At 43.9% G+C, this 24,742-nt stretch overlaps 1 protein-coding gene across 2 annotated transcripts in view; it reads left to right on the forward strand.

Annotated features, from left to right (window-relative positions):
• Positions 1-24,742, forward strand: part of MXI1 (MAX interactor 1, dimerization protein) — a 55,473-nt gene that overhangs the window by 25,593 nt on the left and 5,138 nt on the right. For both annotated transcript variants that reach the window (XM_079313226.1, XM_079313227.1), the window contains exon 3: positions 1,193-1,222. In XM_079313226.1, the coding sequence (XP_079169352.1) occupies positions 1,193-1,222 (30 nt within the window). The remainder of the gene's footprint in view (positions 1-1,192; positions 1,223-24,742) is intronic.

The raw sequence follows: 24,742 nt of genomic DNA on the forward strand, positions 1-24,742 counted from the left end.
CCTGTTAGGCACTCCTTCTTCCTTTTTTTGGAGAAGCATTTAATTATGACAGGGTTTCCCTTGGAGCACATCCTCCATTCAGTTCCCTAATTGTAGAATTCTCTGTGGGATTCTCCAGATGGGGGATAGAGGATAATCTTCTCAGAGCTCCGGAAGAAATGTGATGCCAAATTAGAGAAAATAGATCCTTTTTATTAAGCTCTTGGGTTCTTTTTACTCTTATTTTAAGGTGACCTTCTGTTAAAGAGAAATGTTGGACAAATGGCTATCCTTATGAATAATCCTCAACAACCTTACCTGGGCTAGATTGGAAATCCTGGATGGATTTAAATGGGGTTTTTTGCCACTCATTCTATCATCACAGAGGAAAGGAGAATGAACGTGCTTGTTTCCCTTCAGTTTCTAGTTGGTTTCATTTTCAAACTGCAGAGTTCTAAATTAAGGAATACTGGCAGCGTGCTTGGCATGGTGGGCAGGTATAAAGACAAAGCCCTCTCCTTTGCTGAGTGTCACAGTGTCACTTTATGGGTCACTTCACTGCATGCTGTTGTTGTGGCAGTGCTGTTCCCATCCCCAGGGTGTTTCCAGACATCCTAAATGTGCTACACAGTGCCAGTGATGTTTGCAAACATGGCAGTACTGGCCATCCCATTTTGTGCCCAAATGCTGGCCATGTCTGCTTCTGCTAAATTGGCTAAATTTGTTGTGTGATGGCTGAAGGGCTCCAGGGGCTCCAGAGCCAGTTCTGCTGGAAGGAAATCTCCCATGTATCTGATGCACAAATTAGTGCTCTATGAGCTCCTGTGTTAGCAGATGATACCAATATTTTTATAGGGTGAATGAAAATCTAAAACACAAAGAAACAACTTCAGTCTTGTACTGAGTTGGTGGCAGTGCCAGAAGGAGTCTGGAAGTGACAGATTCTGGCCCCTTGTTCTAATCATTGCCCCTCTTGGAGATTTTGTTTGCATTTAAGTCTCCAGGGAACATTTTCTTTAGCAGTAAGGGTACCAGCTTTTGCACTGGAGGGAAGGAACTTCTTGTCAGCAAGCAGGTTGAGGTTATAGATCTTTATGTAGTTGATTGGCTTTGCACTGTGATGTGCCAATGGGGATGTGTACTGCTTGCAGCAGTTAAACTTTGGTGCTCAGAGGTCAGAAGTGACTAATCCAAAATTTTTTTTATCTTCCAGGTCTACGCACAATGAACTAGAAAAGAACCGGTAAGTAGCTAATGAGTTGAATTCTGAAAAATGTAGGCCTTGTGAGAGCAATGTGCTTTGACCTTACCCATGCAGGTGCTGTTTGATCAGCTTAGACAGCTGTGAGTGACCACACTGCATCATGTAATTTTAAAAGTTGGGAGGAAGACATAAAAAGATCTGAAAAAGCAGCTTTGTTTTTGGTTGGGTTTTTTCTTTCTCTTTCTCTGAAAAGGCAAGAAGTGACCCAGTTTTGTGACTAATCTGTATGCAGAGTAAATACTGTTCTTCTCCTGACACAGTGAAATCTGATTGGGGCACTTTCCATACATGAGGTTGCTACGGGATCAGGTTTCTTGGGCGCTGGGTACTATGTGTTACCATGAACCGAGGGGCAGAGCCCTGTGCTCTGCACCCTCTCCCCCCACCCCTGCACTGGCTGATAGTCTTTGTAGCACAGAAGAAAATACCATTGTCCAGAGGCTCAGAGGTCTGGCTACCAGCACTCCTGTGGAGACTCTCCTAACCTGTTCTAGGGTTGTGCCTGTTTATCCTTGATTCTGGCATTTTAGCAAGCCCTGCAGTTTTGTTACTTGGCTGGCTCTGCTATATGACTCAACCCTTTTGTAACAGGAGTTAAAATAAGATAAATACCATTGAGACAAGGGGTGCTAGTTCACACACAGATCAGATTATCGCCTTCCATTCAGGATGCTATAGTTAAGGTTGTGTCAGGGTTTCCATTATAAACTTATCTTGGCTCTTCTGTGGGATTTTAGGGGGGCTGAGGGTGGGTGTCTGTGTTTTTTGTGGCTGCTGTATCAAAGGCAGTGCTCCAGCCAGCTGCTCTTACGAAGAAACCCCCAGGGTGGGAAGGAAAGCTGAGTCTAAATAGGTTGATTGCCTCCTCTTCTCTCTTAGCAGCCATCATTTAACAAGGGATGGGAGGACTGTGAGGATGGCCAAAGACACACAGAGGCTTCAGCCAAGTGTGTATTTTCATTCAGACAAGATCTTCCATGTGGCTTCAAGGGAACTGGAGCTGAGTACCTCATGAATTGTGTTGCCCTCAGTTTCCCCCACATCTGCCTGCCCCTAGCAGCAGCAATGCTGGGAAGCAGCTTGGCCTTTGCGTGGTGTGGGTGTTTTCTTCCAGCCTGTGCTTCTGCCTCCTGGTATTTTTGAGTATCTACAGAGTTGCCATGGTCTTGTCTATTTGGGTTGATGCAGGGACGGCTTTTAATTTTTTTTTGGGTTATGTTGCTCCCTGAGTGTCAGCCTCTCCAGTCCCAGGTTGAGCTGTGTTGGCTGCTGGGTTTTCCAATGCTCTCTCTGGTTCTCTCTTCCAGTGGGGGAAAGAAAATGCAATCCTTGGGTCTGACCCAGAACTGAAGGTGCTTTTTTCTCCATGACAACAGTCGTGGAGAAACCGTCACTAATCTTCAATGTGCTTATTTGCATATCTAATTGTTAGTGCAAATGCTGCTTGCACTCAGTACAGCTTTAGAGCAGAGCTGTCTCCATCTTTCCCTGTACCAGCCTGGTCCTATCACATTGGCCAGGTTTGCATGGATATGTGATCATCTTCTTCTAGCCTGAGGGCAGGTGGCAAAACTTCAAATTCTGTGTGGGTGAGATCTTAGCAGCCAGTCCAGCTGGGGACTCCCATCAGCTGTGGGCTGATGGGGTTGGGATGTGCTGGTACCTGTTGTCTTTGTGGGTTGAGGAAGTTTCTGCCTGATTCCCTGTCTTTAACTGAGGACATAATATTATAATTATTGTAATATAATCTGAGGTGGGGATACCATAAGGATTGACTGTTGAAGTATCACGAGAAGTGTTACTTGTTAGAGGAGCGTTATTACTTGAGCTTCCCTTTATGCCACCTTTTCCTGAATATTGACAAGGTGTTTGATTGCTGCAGAATTTGTCCTTCCATTCTCAGTTGGTGTAATATCTCTCTCTTCCTCTCCTTTTGTCTGTTATTCTCCTTAGTCCCCACCTGCTCCATGCTGAAGATTCCTAACCATCAGCCTTCTCAGCAAGGTCTTTCCTCCAGGGCTTCCCATTCCGGGGCACTGTATTCCAGGTCTGTCTCAGACATGGTTTTACAAGCCTTTGGTTTTCATCCTTGTGGGAAGGGCACACGTTTGATCACCTTGGGTGCTCTGTATAGGCAAAATCCTGTATCTGGGAACTTTGGTCAGGAGTCTGATGTTCCTGGTTTGGGATTGTCTGTCCCTTGATGCAGATGCTATGGCTTGATCAGCTACTCACATCTGCAAACCCAGCTAGACGCTGTGGTGCCTTTGCTGTGTTTGCAGTGTTCATTACCAGTGATTTGGACAGTGAGTTTCATACTGGAAGCATTTATTTTCAAACTCCACAGCAGTGTTTTCTGAGTGAGGGGGATTGTTCTCTGTCTTCCCCAGCTCCATGTTTTATTTGCTGTGTTGTTAAGTTTGTCAGGGCCTCCAGACTTAACTGTTGCAAATATAAAAGCCCTGATACTAATGGCTTTGTGGCTGACAGGTGCTCATTTTCCCTATTATTTGAGATTATTCCTTCTGAATCTCACTGTTATCTCTATTATTGACATACACTATAATTTTCAAAATTGTCCACTATTAGGTCTCTGACTCTGTTTTTTTCCCTTCTTGTCTGTGAACAGCAGTCTTCTTATGTTCAGTTAAATTTTGGTTTAACCCATTCGACAATTAGGCAGAGTTTATTTCAAGCAGTAGCAAGAGATATTGGTAAAACAAAATGCTCTTCTTCTTTTTGAATATGTGATTTAACTTGGACTCAGTATTGCAGAACTGATGATGTTTTAATGTGTACTCCTTTAATGTAGAAAACCCTCTAAAAATGTATTAAAAATATTAAGGCAATTTTTTAAGATCTACTGCTTGAAAATATTTCACTCCAGAACACTCCACTGGTTCTGCTAAGGAGCTGTTTGATTTGGTACCAAACATTAGCTGTATTATTTAAATGACTCCTCTTCTGGCTTTGATTTGGTTTTTTTGTTGGTTTTTTTTTGTTTGTTTTTTTTTTTAAAGATTGCAGTGACATTTATATAAGGGACTTTGTTTGTTGTAAAAGATTAAAGTTAATTTATACTTATTATCTGTCATTAATCCTCACACTGAAAAATTTTATTTAATGGGTATGTGTTTCAATTTATCTCTGCTCAAGATGAGTCATGGCTTGCATTTAAACAAGAAACCAGCATTCTTCTCCTCTGCTGCAATATATAACTAAAATGATACTTTTTAGTCCTTTAACAGCCTACCAAAAAACCTGATGTGTAAGCAACACTTCATCCAAAAAAACAAGATAAAGCTGTGACTGAAAGATGAGTTTTGCAAGTGTAACATTTTCTCAAAAAAGGATAACAAATGAAATTTGGGCTAAAGGTAAATGTCGTGTATTATATAGATAGTGGTGTTAGCTGTTGTCTGTGAACATTTTAGACACATGGCAGTGTTAGGAGGATGTGGTCAGTGTGGTATTAAGGGAAGACACACAGCTCTGAGGTGATTTCCTGCTGCTCTGTGAAGTGGCAGTTCTGGTAGACCGACACAGTGGTGTGTCTGTCGGAAAAGTTACGTCTCCTGACATAGCAATAAAGAGTTTTGTAATGCTGTTGATCTGATTTAAAAAATAAAAAATAGAAGCTTTAAAAAAATACCAGCATTTTTCTGTATAGCATACATTGCTCTATTAGGTTCTGGTGATGATTGCTTTGTAATACAGCAGAAGGAAGGAAAACAAAGCTGAGTAATTGTGTAGGGAATGAGTTATGAAAGCGTATTTTTCTTACTGTACCAATAATTCAGTTCCAACAAAAGATAGATCCAAGGAGGTAAAGAGACCTAGGGATCATTGAAAATAGAATTTTCTGAAGATCTTGCAGAATTTGTGACTCTGCAAAAGTACATCATTTAGAAAGGAAAAGGAAAAAGTCTGAAGGATACAAACTTCTAAACCAAGTTGCTAAAAGTTTGTTTCGTGTGAAAGCGCAGAGTGAAGTGGTGTAACATCCTTTCTCTTTGATATCTTTTGAGAGGATCAGAAGCAAAGAAGACAAACACATAGCAAGGATCAAGTACTGTGGTTTTTAGCCTGACTCTTTACCAGAATCCCCATCTTCAGTGGTTCCTCACCCATTCTTTCTCTGACGTGAGAGACTGTTTATTGCAAAGTGGTTCTCCAAGGCAGTTTCTCACCCAGAGCTGACTGTTGTGCTCGAGTGCCTGAGGTAGAGGATAAGATAAAGAAAAAACCCTGCTGAGAGAACCATGGAGAGAACCATGGCCTGGGTCAGCTTGCACTGAAACATGGGGGCCTTGTGAGGCACTGCAGCCTTTGCACCATTTGGTTCTGTTTGTCTAGAACAAGGGCTTCGAGTGTGTCTTAGGAAAAGCATTTAAGGTAGGGCTTTTAAATAGAGCTAGGCTGGCAAAGATAGAGAAATGAAAGTATGGTGAATCCTTGCTACTCTGAATAGACAAAGATGATTGTGCTTTTGTAGTGCTATATATACTTGCCAAGGCAATCTGATCAGTGTTTGTCTTGAACCAACTAATCAATGTGGTGTTGAGTTCAGTGCTATTTATCAGGAGAGCTGGACCAAGAAACTAATCCAGTAAATTTCATTTGTTCTCTGGAGTGGCCTTTGTTTTCATGCTAACTTCATGTAGCAAACGTTGACAGTATGTATTGTTTTCCTCATTAATAAAACTTGGAATCTGTGATGTTCCTTGCAGCAGTCAAACCGTGTCCAACACAGCTGAGCATGCATCTTTCTTTGACACATCCAAAGGTCAGAGCATGCACTCATCCAGCTTGCTCCTTGTGGGAACTGTAGCTAAACTCTCCTGTCTCCAAGGCCAGTATGGAACAAGAGCTGGAGGTAGTTAGCTGTCTTCAGCTCTGTTGTTCAGATGACAGATGCTGTTTTCAGCTGGGACTAACAATTTTCAACAGAGCTGTAGCATGTTTCTGTTTTAGGAGATCTGGATAACTTATTGCAGTGCTGTTCCTGTTTTTCCTTAACCTGGATAGGGTGAAGCTGGTGGTTTTTGGAGTAAAGCTGTCAGAGAGCTGTTCTTTCTGGATACGTTCAGTCTCAGCCAGTGTTATTTAGTGTCAGTCTGCCTTTTGCTATTTCTTTCCACTGCTCTGAGAACTCACCAGTCACTGATGTAACACTGGGGAAGGCTGACCACCACGTTTGCTCAAAGTGCCTCCTCGGGCAGAAGCAGCATTTTGATTCAGTTACAACTGAAAGTCTGCAAAGGCTTTGTTTCACATTGGCTAGGTTGCTGAACATTCTGAACTCTGAGTACTGCTGCTGCACAGGGACAGTTAGTCTCCATGCCAAGATTTGAAGGAAACAAAATGATCCACGTTTTATTGCAAGTCCTTTAGTACTGCTTATATAGGAATTTCAAGTTTCAATATGATTTCTTTTTTTATTCAAAATGAAGCAGTGAAGAATGTATGCATGCCTATCATCCTTTCTGTTCCCAGATCTCTGCACCTCCCTTAGGAATCTAGCTGTTGAAGAAAGAAGAGAAAAAAGAACAATACTACAATTTTGGATAAACTGTCACATAGAAAAATGTTTTTGTTTCAACAATGTTGCACAATAAAATCACTGTTATAAGCCATTTTTCAGAAACAGATATTTATCAAAAAACACTTCTTAACTAAGACATGTTTGGGGCACTTTGTGGTATGTTTTTCTCCCATGGTGTAGGAAGAGCTGTCAGCACAATCTGCTTGGCCTTGTCATAATGGTCTGATGCTGAGAATCCTTTCATCGTCCTGCTTCCCAGAAGAGAGACTTGAGAGGGAACCCCCATCTTCAAAAGAAACATTCTTCTGCAGTCAGGTCTACACCCAGTCAGAGCTCACCAGGCTGATTTGGAGTGCATCATTGCCAGCTGTGGTTCCTGAATCTCTTCCCAAACTTGCATCTTCAGATAGTTTTCTTTCAGGCTGAACCCCCTCCAGTTCTGTGTGTTTATGGTTGTCCTAAAAGAAATTTAAAGACTGGGCACATGCCCTCTGTAATCAGTGAGCTTGGAATTCTGGCCCCAGGTAGGAAGTCAGGCACTCAGCCTTTCCTGGCTCCATTTTCAGTCCTGTCATGCCTCTGTACTTACCAGCTCTCTCCTAAATGGATCTCTGGAGACTTTGCAGGCTTGCTTTTTTTTTTTTTTCAAGGGTGCTCTTTGAGGTGCTGAGAACCAGCAAGACTGATGCAATGATTTTTCTTGTTCAAGTGACTAATATTGCTTGTGGGCCTGAAAGCATTGCTAGCTGAAAGCCAGCTGGGAATTTCTGCTGTAGAGAAGATGAGGTAATAGGAATATAATTTTGAGATAGATCACCTGTTAACGACAAATTTCAGGACCTTGTACTCTTGGGGCAGGAGTTGGAGTTGTATGTGTTGGTCTACATCTGGTACACATACTAATGTAGCCTGTGCAGACTTGTAATAACCAAAAGAAGTGGGATAGGAAATGAAGGAAATATGCTCTTGTTCTCTTTTCTGTATGTGGCCCACTTTTACCAAAGGATGATAGCTTTGATAACCTCTAATCCTATATTCCAAGGGAAGATGGGAAGAGTGATATGCCCCCAGGTGTCTCCTGGTGTGACCTCTGCCAGGTGAGAAGCAGAAACATGCATAGAGCTGGTGTCTGATGAAGAAAAGGAGCAGGGTCAGGTTTGCATTGACCCAGTCCTTTGCTTCATTGATCCACAACTCCAGCTGGTTGCTTGCCTTTTCTCTCCTTCACACAAGTTTCCCCTGTGCCATCTTCCTTCAAAACTTCATGCTCACTCCTTGTGTCCCTCTCAATGCCCTTCTGTCCCCTCAGTGCTGGCCAGGAGTTTCTGCATGACACCTTCTCCCATAAGGAAAGAGAAGAGGGACACAAAGTCTAGGCACATCTGCTGCTTTGGGAGACAGCAGTATGCTCTAACTCCTAGTTTTGGATGCTGTGATGGTAAATGCAAGTGTGTGACAGGTGTTCACAACCTTATCTGGGAAAGGAGAGAAGGGCTTCATCTGGCAATTGCTGTGCTTCTTACCTGACTGCAAATGGTGCTGGTCACCCTGAGTAGTTTGTATAACTGTGGGAAAACAGACCTCACAGATTTTCTCTCAAACAGTGCATAAGAAAACCATTAAACAATTAAATAAACAATGTGGAACCAAGGGTCAGGAATTCTGCTCACATGAAGCAAGTGGATAACATGGACAGGGCTGTGTCAGGGCCATGGCAGAACATGGCAGTAGATGGTGTAATCCACCAGTGTTCCCTCTGTCTTTGGGAGTTTGTGTGTAAATACAGATCATCTCTGCCTAGTGCTCTTTGTGGCTGTTCCTTACAGTGCCTGTGCAAAATTGGAGTATCCTGTTTTTCAGAAGTGGAACAGACTTGAGTCTGTTAGATGCAGGCTGAATCTCAGATAAAGGTTTTGAATTTGTGTGAGTCTGGAGGAATGCAGAGGAAGCCCTGCATGAGTCAGTTTTTCAACCCAGTGTTCCATTAAGAAAGCCTAGGGTCTGTCTTTTGAAGCTGTACTTTATGGGTACACTGCTGCCTGAGCATCACTTCCCATTAGCTGTCCCTCTTGCCTGTTAATTATTTACCTTTGAGAGTACATTCATAAAGCAACATGACTTATTTAGGGAAAAATGTAAAGCTTTTGCAAAGCATGGATGCTTTTTTATCTTTTTTTTTTTTTCTTGCCTGGGAGTTGAGTACTTACAAGGCTCAGGATGAAGAACAGATTGCTGTGAATGGGAGATTTTGCAAATGAGCATATTCAGCTCACAAAAGGTGAGGCAGGAAAGGGGATGTAGCAGTTACAGAGTGATCTTGTAACTATCTGTACAAGGGTTTCTGCACAGGAGGGGCTGAGGGAAAGAAGAATTGGTACAGGAAAGCTTATTCATGAAGCCACCAGTAGAAACAGGACATGAGTTTGAAATGCAGCATTGCTTTTATAGAAGCAGACTCTGTGCAAGGTATCAGTGGGTTCACACATGGTCCAGACTGATAGTTCCTATGCTAAGGGTGTGGTTTTTATCATGGCAAGTAGTAAACAGCTGCACAAAATTTAGTCATGCTTACAGAGTCAAGTGCAGGCTGCTATCTGTGAGTTGTCTGGTTGCTGAGCCAGGGTGGAATATCTAAAAGCATCTGAATCATTTAGAAGCACAGCTCTTAATGGCTCTCAGGTGAATTCTTGCTCCTTCACTTGGGCAGTTGTTGCTCCTCTCTGGTTGTCTCTACAGTGCTGTAGTTGTGCATAGTCATTTGGAGAGCAGTGCCAAGGTTCCTTACCGCCCAGGACAGTGAATAATGCAAAAACAAAGGGAGGGCATTTGATAGACTCTGGTCTTCTTGTGATTAAGTGGGTGTGTTTGTAGTAAAAGGGCAAGGACCCTTCCACGTGGATGGAGGCTGGCAAAAGCATACAACCATCGGGAGGGATGTATGGAAAGGTAGTTGATGCCACACTTGATTTTACTGCATATTTGTCTAAGGGAAGATCTCCCTGTGAGCATCCCAGGAAAGAAAAGGAACAGAACAGGAAGGTTCAGAGGTGAGATCAGCTCTGAGGAGCTCACTGTGGCTGTCACTAGCCTTGAAGAAGAGCTTGGTCAGCCAAGAGTGTTCCAAGACCTGACAAGAGGAAGCTGCCAGAATTTCAATGTGCTACTGCAACGTGTTCCTCTCCATTTCTCTCAGAGCTGGATTGTGCAGGAAGGATTGCTTTGGCTCTCGCAGAAAGTTCTGGGTGTTATGTCCTCCACATTTTCCTCTCAGGAGAGAATTTACAGTACTACTTAAAGACACAACCTGCTGAACATTTGGGTAATTCATGCTAATTCCACATGGTAAAAGCCCAACCCTTTGATGGGAATTGTTCTACTCATTCTGGAAACTCAATGCAATCGTTCAAACGAGTAATTTTAAAAGAAGGAGCAGTGCAGCAGGTTTATTGTAGAAATCAGAGGCTAAAACAGAGGTTACTTTGTATCTCCCATGTCATTTATTCCCACCTATTTGGCCTTGTTCCCTAGGGTGGGTTGAGTTGTGGGTTGCCCAGTCAGGTTTTGCCCAGCTGTGTGGGAATCTTCCACACAGCTTGGCAAATCCCATTTGTTAGGCACACTCTGGCAGTGTCAGGAGGCAGGCGTGGGGCGGTTACGTGCAAGCACACACAGAGCTTGCAGTTCAAACCTACGTGCCCTTCTCTTTTTAACAGGGGAAGACAGCCCCAGCTGTGTATACAGCTTGCTGCTTCCCTTTGATCTGTGTTTGTTTCCAGTGTTTCTCATAGAGTGGATCCTGGCGCTCCTCAGAGCTGTCTGCCCTTTTCCAAGTTTGCAGCTGTGTAACTGAAGCTTGCTGAGGTGCAGCCTGTTTCAGCACTTGGGGTGGGGGGTTCCTCTTCCCTGCAACCCCTCCTGTTGTTTGCTTTGCTCCTGCTCTTTCCTTGCCAATGTGCACGGCAGGGAGCTGTCTCACCCTGCTAATGGAAACAGTGCCTTGCAAATGCCTCAAGATCCTCCCTTTTACTTTGCCTGCCTGCTCCCACACACATGGCACTAATGCCCTTTGCCATCTGCAGCTGCCACTCCGGAGCAGGTCTTCTGTTCTGTCACCCAGGTCAAACCTCAGAGTGGTTTCTGGAGCATGCTGCCCCTGCAGCTGACTCATGTCCTGTACCTAAAGGAGAGCAGGAGCTGTGCTCTTCAGATTTCTGTGGTTTCTGAAGTTTTCTGTCAGGGATGGGGCTGAGAGGAGCCTGCAGGGCTCATTTGGTCCCCTCATCCCAAGGCAGGATAAGCTCCATCTAGAACTTTTCTGGCAGGTGCCAATCTAGCATGGCCTTAAAAGCATTTGACAGCAGGATTGAATAGGGAAACAGTGCATGCTATTGCCCTGATTAACTGTGATTACTGCCAGAAAGTTTTGTCTAATATCCAACTAAGAAAAAAATTATTTCAGCATTGTTCAAAGAAAGAAAAAAAGGTGTCCAAACTGAGTTCCTCTATGAGTGTGAAGAGTACCAAATGATGAATATAGCAGTTAATTTTCATAGCAAGAATCACTCTGTTACCCCCTCAAAGTATGCTGAAGAGTTCTGGCTGAGATAGGCAAATGTGGGGAACAAAAAACATTGACCTTTTTCCAATGCATGTGTTTCCTACTTCACCTAACCCAAAGAGCAACTTCAATGCCAAAAAAATTGGGAAGCTGGATGGGAACACTTTATCTCCCATGGATATTCTATGTAGTATGACCCTCTTAGGAAATGTGCAGAGCCTGTTCTCTGTGGTGTGACCTCTTTTAAACTTTTCTTGGCTTGGAAAGGCAGCTTACAGGCTTGGTGTTCACTGAAAAAAGCACATTGGGAATGCATTTGAGGGAAGGGATTGCAAAAGGAGAGGAGAAGCAAAATCTTATATCTAGTGTCATGTACTTCAGGAAAACATGTGAAGGCTCTCTGGAGTCATGGGTGTCTTTTTTGGAGTTTCTGATGATCTCTGCAAAGAATACATGTAGTGGGGGAAGAACAGAACAGGAGAGGGTTTGTACTGTGTGTTGGGACACTGCAAGTGTTCAGCAGCAGTCAGAGTGGAAAGCTGTGGTACACAAGCAGGGGACTCCCATGAGCCCTCTAGATTGGCTCCCAGGTCTGTGCAGACAGCACTGGCTTGTGCTTTCCCTCAGCCATCCAGGGAAAGAAAATTGCTTGAGGTTCTTGAAGGATTTTTTATTTTTTAATTTCAAAGGAGCTTTTTTTTTTTTTTTTAAATTGTTCTCTTATTTTAAGTGAAAAATGTGATTGCCAACTCTTGTAATCTTCCCTGCAATTCTAGTGGTACTTGGGGCATCCCAGCACCCAGAGTTGTGTTTCCTATCCCCCACATAAAACCAATGAACCAGTGTAAACTTTGTATTTAAAAAACAGAAAGAAGAGGAAGCATCCTATGTAGGTGTTTGATTTTTAAAATAGTGTGATGTCTGAGCCACTGTGGTTTATACTTTTTATGGGGCCTAGACCATGAGATTAAAAGTAGGACATCAGAAACTAGAGGTTTTAAAGAAGTTTTAAAAATGGTTTATGGCTCCTTGATTGCAGTGTCAACAATATATCCTTTATCTTGTTTTCCTGATTATGACTAAACTTTGAAATTCCATCTTGAGAATTTCTTGGGACAGAGGTAAGAGAAGACCTCAGATTTTTTGCTGCATGTATGGAGTAGTGGGGAGCTACTGATCCATTTTGGGAAATGTGGCCATGTTGTACTCTGAGCCTTATTAACTACCAGAGAAAGCTGGATAAATTGGCTTCCCAGAGAATCCTTGACTCTTGGCTCTTCCCACACCATTGTCATTGCTGAGCACCTGGAAACCAAGAGTAGCTGTAGCTGTGCAGTGCTCCATGAAGGAATTTGGATTAACTCCATTTTGTGGATGAGTGGTGCAAACTTCAGTTCCTGAAGGATTTACCTGGGGTCATGCAAGCTGTCTGTGGACAGGTCTGATTCTCATTTAAAGGTCTTGCCTGCTGCATAACCCTTTGCTGCTTGTGGAAATGTCATCTCCAGTTTGCTACTTCACCCTTCCTGAAAGTGCCTGCAAGCTCTGCCAGCTCCTGGCTAGCACAGCACTAGGAAAGTCAAAAAGTTCATCCTTCTGGTTTGCAGCTTGGCTCTCATGCTGAGGAAACCCACCACAGCTCTCTCAAGGTGAATTGTGTTTGGAGAAAATTATATTTTTTAGTTGTTTTTTAGCTATGATTTTTAATAGTAGTGTCTTTTGAAACTGAAAGGAGTCATTCCAAGATGGGATGCAACATAGAAAATAAAATATCTAATGGTGAAGCAGTAGTGAATCTTGCCTAAGTTCATGAGGCCCTGAATGTGACATAAGCACTACAAAGGAGCACAGAAGGAGAATGTGACTGTGATTATGAAGTAGTGCTGCTGCAGGTATTTCTGCAAGGTCATCTGGTTATTTTCTTAATATTGCTGTGATAGCAGAACAAATGAAATCCAGTTTCCACCAAACTAGAAGAGTAGGTGTTCCAGATCCTCTCTCTTTTTGTCTTCTTAAATAATTTTTCTTTCCAAAACAAGCCATGAACCTTTCACTGTCTGGTTTGATCCAAGTGGGGTCATAATTTTCCTGGTGGGAAAATACAGGGTCAGCCAGCATAAGGCAGCTAATCCTCCTGCAGTTGTTAGTTTACTCAACTACAGCTGTTCTTGGTTTTGGGCAATCAAATTTGTATCCATTTGTGGCATGAAAGACCCAAACAGGGTCATAATGGTCTTCTCCAGCTGATGAAAAGTTCACTAGGTAGAGCATCCTGTACTTTATATAATGATTTTTGAGCCCTATTGAAAGCACTAGAAGTTCTATAGTTGAACTGAAGCAAATGGAGCAATTTGCATGTGTTAGAGATACATTTTGTCTTGCTTCCAGCTCAGGGAAGTTGTTTCCAAGTATCCAGCTCCGTGCTTTTTCTTTCTTTGAGGTTTGAGCTGTCTTACATCTCTTGGCCTTCACACACTCCTACAGGAGAGAAAGAAAATACAAGGAAGGTGCTCAGTTAATGGGAAAGGGCCAGGCAGGTGGTTTGTGCTGTTCTTTCCCCCTGAAGTTTATTTTCTTTATTTATTTACTCTATTTTCCTGGTACCTCTGTGTGTGTGAGATCAGGACATGGCTCACCTGCTGTCAGTGTGCTGGTAGCTATGCTCTGTTCAGGCTCCTCTCCTGAGTAACATGTATAAGTAACTTGAGTTAAAACCATTTGTCATGTAATGTTAGCTAACTCCTAGCCTCCTGAAGTAAAGTATTGCTGTTTTTCCTGTGCAAAAATCCATATCCAGTAGGAAAAATACTGCTAGGATCTCTTAAGTTCTCCTTCCTACTGCTTTTTTTCCAAACATACATCTAAGAATGACCTTGGCTGGTAATTCATTTTCCCTGGGAAGTTTGAGGTTAAATTTAAAATAATTTTACAAGGTGAAATTACATGCACTGCTTCCCTTGTTCCAGATGTATGCCCTCTATACCTGAAAGGTACAGTAGATATTTGATGACTCCTTAAATATTTCTGACAGTGTGAAGACATATTAGATGAAGAGCACATGCTTTCCTTCTGGCATAAAAGATTTTGTGTAAACAAGTATGTCAAATGATCACATACTTAGAATATATGTTCATTAGGAATTTTCTTCCATGAAGTAAGCTTCAGAAAATAGATGTATGCGATGGAAAAAATTTTAGTAACTATAACTTATGAATGTAATTTTAAAATTATGTTAATAACAAAAATAACTTTAGTACCAGATCAGAATCTGTTCTTGATATTGACAAATTTCCAACTCATGATTTTAAGAACAAGAAATATGTTTTCCCAAATAACAAGTTAATAGCATCCTTTACTCTTTCAGTAATGTACAAATGTCTTTCTTATAAAGCAAATGCTTGCTTCTTTCAGCTGGTTATTGAAAGTACAAGTTTGAAACTTGACTGTATTTGAAAGGCACCAAAGTCCAAGGTCTCTTTCAGTGGTATTGCAAAGAAACAGGGGTTTTGAGGTATTTGTGTGTGCTTTTACTGCTATGTCACCCTTGGATCCTGCTGTAGGCAGGAGAGCAGTCCCTGGCTGCTCTCCAGCCACCTGCTGGGAAGCTGTCTGCTGCCTCGGGGCCTGCCAGGCTCAGGTGCATGCATGGGTCTTCAAGGGTCTCTGCAGATCCTTGCTAACTCATGTTTTCTGGTGTGCACCATCTTCTGATTTCTTCTGGAGAGGCTGGAAGGACCTGGTGGCAATAAATCTGAGCTGGACACCTTTCCCATTGCCTGGCAGTTTTAGAGGCCATTGAGGATTATGGAGTGAGAGCATCCCTGCTTCTCAGTGTCTGACTGCAGAAGCCTTGCAGGTGCCCAAAATGCCTCTTCATTTCAAAGGCATGGTGCTTAGCCAGGAAACCTCCTAACAGAATAATCAGGAATAGCTGAGAGTTTGGAAAATCTTGGCTGTCTTTGCTGGTGACCTAATTCTGGCAGTAAAGCTGAAAATCCGTAGGTTGCAGTGAAGCAGGTTAGTGCCTCCTCTGCAAGGAGACAGGTTCCTGATCAATGGCACAGCTGCTTTGCAGGCACGTTGGCAGCATGCAGGAGGACACTGCACTGGTTTGGTGGCTGTGAGCACACTGTGCATCCCTAGAAGGATAATTACAATGGTATTAGTGAGAAGCAGGGCACAGGACACTGCTGGCTATTTAAAGAACTGGACTTTTTTTAACTGCTTTTTAACAAAGATGGAGTTTTTATTAAACAGGGCTTTATAATTAACCAGCCTGAGTTGCATGTTGATGTTTATGGCTTACTTTGCATGTTCCCTGATAGTCAAATGCAGGATTGTAACCATATCTTATGGCCAGGGCAGGAAATTGCAATACCTGCATGCTTGGCAGCACATTGAAAAGTTGTTGGCAAATGATCTTGTGCAGGAGGTACCTACATGTGGCCATACCAGTGGTACCTGAGCTGTGTTTTTAAGTCAGAAGGAGAACGTGATGGAGAGCATTTGTCACCTGCAGTGGCTGTTTGGTTTAGCATGATGTTGTGAGCACAGCTCAGCCTAAAAGAGGTTCAGCTGGTAACAGTGTCTTTTGTGCTACAGTAAGATATAATTAATTATATTCACATGGGATTAGAATATTTTCTGGCTAATGTCCAAGATTATAATGTCCAAGGAGATCCTCAATATATAAATTCAGAGGGAAATCTACTCCAGATTTCTATTTGACATCTCTTAATAACTGTCTAAATTTCTTGCAAGGAATGGCATAGAGGAGCTGGGAGTTGGGAAGAGAAAGTGGCAGACAGGCACTGAGGTTGGTGTTAGATCTGTATGAAAATGAAGGGTTGAGAGAAAATGCCAGGCACTGATTGATTCCATTCCTCTGCTGGGCAGATGGCCACCTGTGCTGCTCTCGTCACCTTCTCATTGTGAAGCCCAGGTTATTGCATTTGATCTCTTTCCACTGAGTTGAAGCAGCCCTGTCTCATCAGTGCCTCTGGAGATCAAAGGGGTTATGAAAGGATGAGCAGTCATGTTACCGAGCAACTCTGAGTTCATTCTGGGGGAGGCACCTTCCAAAATGGCATCATTTTTATTACCGTGAGCATCAATATTCAAAAGTTTTTGACATTACCTTTTCTAGTTTTGGAAGTGATGAGATTATAGGTAGTCTCCTTTTTTAGAAATTGTTTTATTCATTTAAATGAAGCTTCTGTCTTCTAGCCCTATAGTTCAAAGAAGAAAACCTCAAGATGGGCAACAAATAGAACCCAAAGGCTCAGAAGTTATACTGTGAATAAAGTTAGTCCTGAATATATCACTTCAGCTTCAGAATCATAGTGTTGCTTTAGTATAATTATTGGGGATCTACTTGATTTAGGAATTTTTAAGTGCAGTCATGGGAACCTGTTTCAATGTCTGTGCATTTGGCAACTTGTTCCGAAGAGTTTTCAATCCAGGAGATGGTCAGAGAAGAGGACAGAAGCAAAGCCTGAACAGGCTGAAGGGTGGCAGCTGGTGGTAGCAGAGCAGAGCAAACAGTGCTGTCAGAGAAGAGTGAAAAGGAAGGTAATAGAGACTCAGTGTGAGATGAGAGCAATCCTACTCTCTTAAGTGCTCTCTGAGATGAAGGTGGGACTCCAAAGTTTTGAGAAGTGTCCTGTTCAGAGCTGTATCTGCAGTGCTGTGGTTTTGAATCCTGGGAGGTGGATGCTCTCTCACGTATCCATGTATCTCAAAGCATATGTAGGCCAACCCCTGCACCCACTGAACAGTGTGATTTGCACTTAACATCTGCACAATGTGAACAGACTGATCAGCCACTGGGACATACAGCTAAAACTGTCAGTTACTCCATACTGCAGCCCAGGAGACACCTGTACTGCAGGGAATCCAAATCTTTTAGCCAGATCCCCCATATTTCACCAAAGGATTGGAGGCTGCTTGATTTCCCCTCCCTCCATCCCTCTTTGAAAACCTTGAAGTAATTAATTTGCCTTCAAAATCATTATATAATTTGGAGAGCCCTCTCAACAATATTCAGTTTCATACCCAGAAGGATCCCAGGAAATGCAGAGATTTTGACAGCTGTGTGATGCAGCAAGAGGTGGAGAGAGCATGTCTTTCTCCAGACTGCAGTAGCTGGAGTGATGGAATAGGCCAGTGGTGGCAACACATCACTTGGCAAAAGGTTTGTTGGTCTTGCAGCTTCTGTTTGCAAGAACCTGAAACTCTTCCAAAGTTGACATCAGTGATGATCTTCCCATTTAGAAGAACTGGGGGTAATTTCTGTGCAAAAGGTGCACTTGGCTATATTCTCACACTGCAGTGCAAGGCCACACAAGAACAGTCAGGGTTTGCAGCATGGAGGTTTTCAAAGTGTTCAGTGGAGAGTGTGGACATTACATTTTCAGGTAAACCCCTGCTTTATGCTTACTTTAAGGCTTGTAGCTTCTGTTGCAAATGGGGAAAAGGGTTTGTGTGCCCCAAAACTGGCCATTTTTTCCTGATTATTTCAGTTACTTGGTTATATACTCCCTTTCCCAGGGTACCTGGTTTTGGTTTTGTCACTGAGGTGGCCTTTGGACAAAATGCTGCAGTTGTGGAGTACATCAGTACATTGCTGTTTGCATTTTGTTTCCACTTATGGGCTTCACTCATGACTCATTTCTTAATGCACTGTGCCACCCCTTATCTGCCTGGTATGTGGCTTGTCACCAGGCAGAGGTGCATTGATCTGTGTGACTTTGAAAAACTGCACTGCCTTGGGGTTAGGGGTTTTTTTTATTATTTCTGTTATTGTTCTTATCATTGTTAGGCCATAGATCTCATAATTTTCAGTTTGTTTTTCCTTTGCCCTTGATTTGAGAATACAGTGCATGTTTATCTCTAACTTTTGCATACAGACCTGAGATGGTTAAGATGAGGCTGAAAATGTTGCTGGTAGAGCTTTCTTGTTCCTTTAAATTCCTATTTATGGTATGTTGTTAGATGTTTTTATTGTCAGTCTTAAATTTTAATTTCTTTGTTTATTTTGAATGGTAAATCTTTACATCTAAAAATTTAAATATGTGAAGGGGTTTTTTTCAATTCACTTTCATGGCACATTTTATTAGCATTTGGAATACAAATGCTCCTACATGCCAGGGAGCCATCAGGGTCAGACAAGCAAGCATCCTCTTCCAACTGGGAGCAAACGCACGAAAACAATCGTGAGGAGAGACCTGACTGAAAATCCGAAAGCAAGGCTTGTTGTGAGTGATTTCTCAGCTCAGGTGGAGAATATTAACTTTCAGCTGTGTATTTGTGAAATGCACAGCTTCTGGAACACGTGTGTGCAGCAGGGTGAGTGTCTGTGAGTGTGTTTGTTGCAGGTGGCCGGGCGCCGCCGCAGCGCTCGTGCGTGGCCAGAGGGCTCGCAGCAGTTGCATAACGCGCTGCAGCAGTGACAGCAGCGGCTCCTGCCTCCTCCAGGTGCTTGGAAAAGCCTCTTTCCTCACTGGAGACAAGTCTCAGTAAAGCAGGGAGCAGATACCTCGCTGAGAGGGCTGGGCTGGGGGTCAGGGACAGGAGTAAGGAAAAAACATCAAGTCGTATGATGGCTCTTGGAGATAAGCAGCCTTTGACCTGTGAATTGCTTTTAGAAGGAAACCGTATTTTCCCTGCCCTGTGGTTTTTGCATGTGCTTCTCATTACTTTTATCTCAAAATTATTCTCGTACAGTGAATTATTGATGTGGGGTCACATGTGTTTCTCCAGGAATTGCTTTCTTTAACCAGTGATCCCTCCTGAATTTTTTAGGCAATCTGTTCAGTTCTGAAATCCAAACAAAGTTGGTGGTTTCTAATTTCAGGGTTAAATTAGATTCGACTTTGAAAAGGCTTAGAGGGAAGAGGAGACATATGATAATGTCCTTTTCCATGTTAGAATCCTCCTTCTTCTGATTCTTTTGGTTTGGTTCTATTTTTTTAACATCTCACAAAGATCAAGTGTCTGATTTAGCCTCAGTGGAACTTGAGCATATTCCTAATGTTGAGCACATGCTTAAATCTACTGTTGAATTCAAGCCCTATAGACCTGAAGGCATAAGTACAAAAATATCTGGGCAATGCTTTTCTTTTCCCTCAGATGCTCCCTTCTTTCAACATACAAAATTAAGAATTCAGCATTTTGAACTGCCACTGGAGGCGAGTTGGTCATTTCCTGCTGGGAGGGATGCTTGATCTTTTAAAGATGGGGAGAGAGTTTGTGTGTGTGTGTGTCTGTGTGTGTGTGTTTTGCAGATGTTCAGGCCTTGATTCAGCAAAGTCTCTCAGCAGTGTCTGACAGGGGGATAGTGCTGAGTCTGATAAACCTGCTGCTCCAGAGCTGAGCGTGTGTGCCTTTGCCTGGCTCCTCAGCAGAGAAAGTTTCTTTTCTCAGTTTCCATCACTTCTGCCCATGGTGAAAGTTGGCAAGAACTTTGCACAAATCCCAAACCACTTCTGGCAAAGAGGCAGCTGTCTCTCTGGCAATGTTAGCATTCAGGGATGGCTCGTTTCTGCAGCATTGACCAGAGGATGGAGCAGGCAGTGGGGCTCACCTGCTTGTCAGGTGGGTGCACAGGGGTTTGCAGGGAGGGAAACTGCCAGTGGCCTTGCAGCCCTGAGCTGACCCTTGCAGGGACCCCATGGGACATGGTTGGGGAGTTGGTTTCCAGCCCCTGTGTAGCCACTCTGTGACCAGCAGACACAAGGCTTGGAGCTGCCAGCACAGGTCCCTGAGCTCTCAGGGACTTCCCAGGCTGGGAGAAAGCTGGTGGCTTTGTGCCCAGCTTGCTGTGGTGCAGAGTGTAGTGCTAGGTTGATTCCTACCCAAACTCCTCAAAAATATATTCGGAGGTGTAGGGAAATGAAACAGAGACTTTTTTTTTTTTTTGCACCCACACCTTTTTCTGCAGTGCAGTTTTGATTCAGGCAATAGAGAGCCCAGTTCCTGCAGTGGGATTTGCATGTGTGTTGTACACTGAGACAGCTGAAGCTGTGAGCAAAAAGCACGCATAAATAAAGGCTTCCTCCCTGTGCTTTATATAATCAGAGTGGGTGATGTCATTGGGAGCTGGAGAGGAGAGCAGGCTGTGAAATTACAGCCCTCTGCAGCCAGGCAGAGCCAAGTGCAAGGGGGGGCTGCAGAGAGCAGGAGCCAGGCTCCCCTCTGATAGAGGCTCAGGACAGAGCAGCTTGGAGGGGAGCTGGGGGGTAGAAATAGATAATCCAGATACTGTCAGATAATCCAAATACAGTCAGAAGCTCTTGCACAGGCACAAAGGGAACGCAGGGAGAAGAGCAGTGCCCAGTGAGCAGCACTGGGGCTGCCATTTCAAGGGCCAGCATTACCCCTCTACTTCCAGCCATCTACAGCTTGTGGTTCTGGTGGCAGGGCTGTGGGGCTGCTGGGCTTTCTCATCCTTCCTTGCTTCAGTCTCCTGGCCCATTGCAGCTCCTGGCAGAGAAGAGAGGGCATCCTTGCCCTGCTTGCCCTCCTCATTCCAGAGGAGCTTGCTTCTAGTCTCCTCCTGGCCCCACACAGGGGAGGAAGCACAAGCAACAGAGGGGCTCTGTCCTAGCCAGAGTGCCCAGGTGAAACAAGATAAAGGGTGATGCTCAGCTCTTCAGGACAGGGCTTGTGTTTGGCTCTGGGTTTCTCAAACCTCTGAGGTGTTTTGCTCCTTTTTTGCCCATCCTCATGCCCCCCAACATGGGAATCTCAAACAGTTTTCCCTCTCATCAAGCTGAGCAGGAAGAGGGGACCAGGCTGATCCCTTGAGAAAATGGAGAGCCCCCTTGTTTCAAATCCTTCACAGATTGCTCTTTCAACACATCAAGTACCTACAATGTGCTCAGGAAGCTGCTGCAAGAGCCTGATTTTCTCCTGCTATGGCAGGAGTAAGGGCTCCAACTTCTCCTATCTCCCCTGCAGCTAGCATGCAAAAGCTCTGGCCTCTGCTGAAACTGGAATTCTCCTTCTGTCATCCTCTGTCTTCCTCAGGATCAAGAGAGCGAGAGGCAGCAGCCCTTTGCACCAAGCCTGCCTTGTTTCTCTGTTACATAACAATATGGGCTTTTAGACTTGTTTTTCTAGATATTGGCAGATGCGTCAAATATTGGCATAATCCAGTGGTTTACATGGAAAGCCGTCTGGCTCTGTCTGGAGGCTGCACAATGCTGGTATTTTCATTGAAAACAAGAGCCTGCAGCATTGTCAAAGCCACGTTGCAGCAGAGTCCAGGTAAACAAGGGGAAAAGCCACTCACATCAGGGCCTGACCTGTGGAATTACAGCTGCCCAGGGGCAGCTCCAGGACTTGATAAGAAAGATTAATGGCTTTGTGATTGCTTTCTCTCTGAAATGGTCTTTTAGCTAAGTCTTCTGTAATGGTTTTCAAAGAATCACGAAATCATTTAGGTTGGAAAAGACTTTCAAGACCACAGAGTTCAACCTCTGACTGATCACCTTTGTCAGCTAGACCACAGCCCTCTGTGCCACATCCAGTCCAGTGAGCAGTGACTCCATCTCCTCCCAGGGCTCTGGAGTTTTATTTCAGACATGTAGTGTGTCCTCTGGTTTAAGAACCCATCATGGTCCACTGGGGCTGTTGGAAGTTAAGAGAAGTCAAGGACTGTGACTGAGTTAGATTTTTAAAATAAAAAGGTAAGGAAGGTATTGAACACTGCAGAGGAGTTGTTCTGGGGAAGTTGTTCAGTTTGGTCTTTCTGAAAGAAAGCAACATACTCACATACCAGGACAGTTTGCAGGCTTGGTTGCTCCTTCCTATCCCAGTGTGGCTCAGATTGGAGTGCAAAAGAGGGGGGAAATCCAGCAGCAGCACAGAAGTAATGGCTTTGGTCAAACCATTTCCAAACCTGCCTTAGCTCAGCCAACACCAGCTGCCCCTGCAGTGTGCTTGCAGCCTGAGCCATGCTATGTGCCATTGGGCTTATCAGCTCATACCACACTCATGTCCCAGGCAGGTGGCCCCTCCTGATGCCTGGTGTGCTGGCACAGGCCCTCACCCCTGCTGCAGGCCACAGCCTTTGGCCAGCAGCCAGCAGAGCCACGGGCAGGAGTGGCTTCTCTGAAAATGTTCTGCATGAGCCTGGGACAAGCAGTAGTCTCCTTCACTCCACTGTGTCCTGGGAAGGCTTCCTGTGCACAACAGGAAGGTTTTCAAGTGTCTGGGGTTTTATTGCATGGCTTGACCTTTGCCTGTAGCTTTCTGGTGCTTAACAGGGTTCATCTTGTTCAGTCTGCACATAACCCAGCTTTTGACGTGGCAGGTCAGTGCCACCCTTTTGATTGCTGTCTCAGCAATCCAGTCAGTGCTTGCTCCTGTCTGAAGCTGATCTCTGGTTCCAGGAATTGCAGTTCCTGCTGCAGCACCTTCCCAGTTCCTGGTAAAACACAGTGCTGAGAATCAGCCCAAAGTTCAGGCTGTAGATGTGTTGTCCATTTCTCTCTGCATTTGGGAGTAGACTGTGATATCTTTGCCACTGGTTAGGTGTTGATTCCCCAATTTTTTTTCCTGTTACCCAAATAATTTGATTTTCACCACAGGCTGGGAGCTGCCTCCAGGTCTGTGGTACCTGTCTGTAGCAGTCTGCTGTTAGGTAGAGCCCCAGACCTGAGCTCTGCTCAAGCTGTGTTTTTAACTTGGGCTGATCCATAGGTGAAGTGTGTGGCTGGAGCTGGTATTTGTGCTGTGAGGAGACACATGCTGCTCTGTGCTGCACCTTGATGCCTGTCCTCTGACAGCTGACTCAGTGACTTGACTGTGTGGCCTTCAGGAAGTCTGTGGCATATCCAAAAATAGGTTTCAAACCCCAGAATGTTCAAACCCCACAAGATCCTGCTCCTCTTCATTTCTGTGCAAGAAGTCAGTGTCCAGTCTCCTGAGGGATGACACAAACTGTGGTGCCAATGTGAACCAGCAATATTTTTTCATTGCTTACCCTTTTGGTCATCAAGGGACACAGGGCAAACACCTGCAGTGGGTGCACACTTCCTGACCAAGCTCTGTGTTGAAAACTGGCTTTCAGGTAGGAAAAAAACTACAAAACCATGTCTACCATATGGGTTTAATGATAATGGGGTTTGTCCTAGAGCAAGCTGAGAAGTAAGAGATGAGATTGATGTGATTACTGTTCTTTCAGTTTGATTTTTGGATTATGATTTCCCTTTCCCCACCCCTGTATTTGTTAATGTTTAATGGAAAACACGTTTTCTTCAAGGCTGTTGCTGGTCATATGCAGCCCTGTGACTGTTATTGAGACAGAATGATGAACCCTTCTTAAAGAGATTTATGGTAGAAACTGTGAGGATCTCACAGCTACAGCACGGCCAGTGAGCACTCCCCTGTGCTGACAGTTCATCAGCAAAACCCCTGACCCTTCCACCCTTAATCATCCTTGCTTGTCACTGACATAATTGCCTGATTACAGACTCCTCTCCCCCACCCCTTTCAAACTGGGTGCAATAGTGCATTTGAAAAACAAATGGAAATGAACTGTCCATGCTCTTTTTTTTCTTTCTTTTTTTTTTCCCTTCTCCTTCATTGAGATGGATCAGGCTAAGATTCAGTTTCTTTGTGCATGAGCAGGGGCTGGGATAGGCTTTCAAGACTCTTTTACACTGGTGTTTCTTGCATGTGAATGGTAAAGCTGATGTCATTGTGTTATTGATTGGGATGACAACTTTGGATATAAATCATTAATGTCTGGGAAAGAGAGAGGGAGGGGAAAAAGGCAACCCACACTCTATAGTTTTCCATAAATCTGCTGTTCATCCCTGCATACGTGATCCAGAGGAGAGACAGTGGGAAGAGTTTTCATCTGCAGCCTGATGTGTGTTGCCACTGCTGCCTGAACCATTTATCCCAGAACATGTTGCCATATTCTGCAGAAAATGGATCATATCACCAGCAGTGCTGTTGTGCTGGAGCCTGTCTTTGTAGATGTGAGCCAAGGTCAGAAGTCTGCCTGGGGGAAGGTCTTAGGTTCTGTCATTCCCACAGACCTTGCACCTCTAGCAGCATTTTAGACCTGGGCCCAGAAAGGAGTAAAAGTGCAGTTCTTGGGAGCTATTATCCCTCTCACTCCTTTAATTGCCACCAAGGATTGTTTCAATATTTTGAATTGACCATTTTTTTTTTTTTCATTTATGATCTTAATTTCATGTAAAAAGAAGGTGTTCAGGTCAGTTCATAGCAAATGTCCATGAGCTAGCAATGAACAAGCATGCATAGTAGTCATTCAAAACTGCTTTCATGGAAGTTCTTCTCAGCAAAACAGGATGCAAATAGCTCAGAGAGAGTGGAAATCCATTAGATACTTGTACCATTTTCCTATGTGCCTTTGCCC

This window comes from Erithacus rubecula (assembly GCF_903797595.1).
Source record: "Erithacus rubecula genome assembly, chromosome: 9".
NCBI classification, from domain to species: Eukaryota; Metazoa; Chordata; class Aves; order Passeriformes; family Muscicapidae; genus Erithacus; species Erithacus rubecula.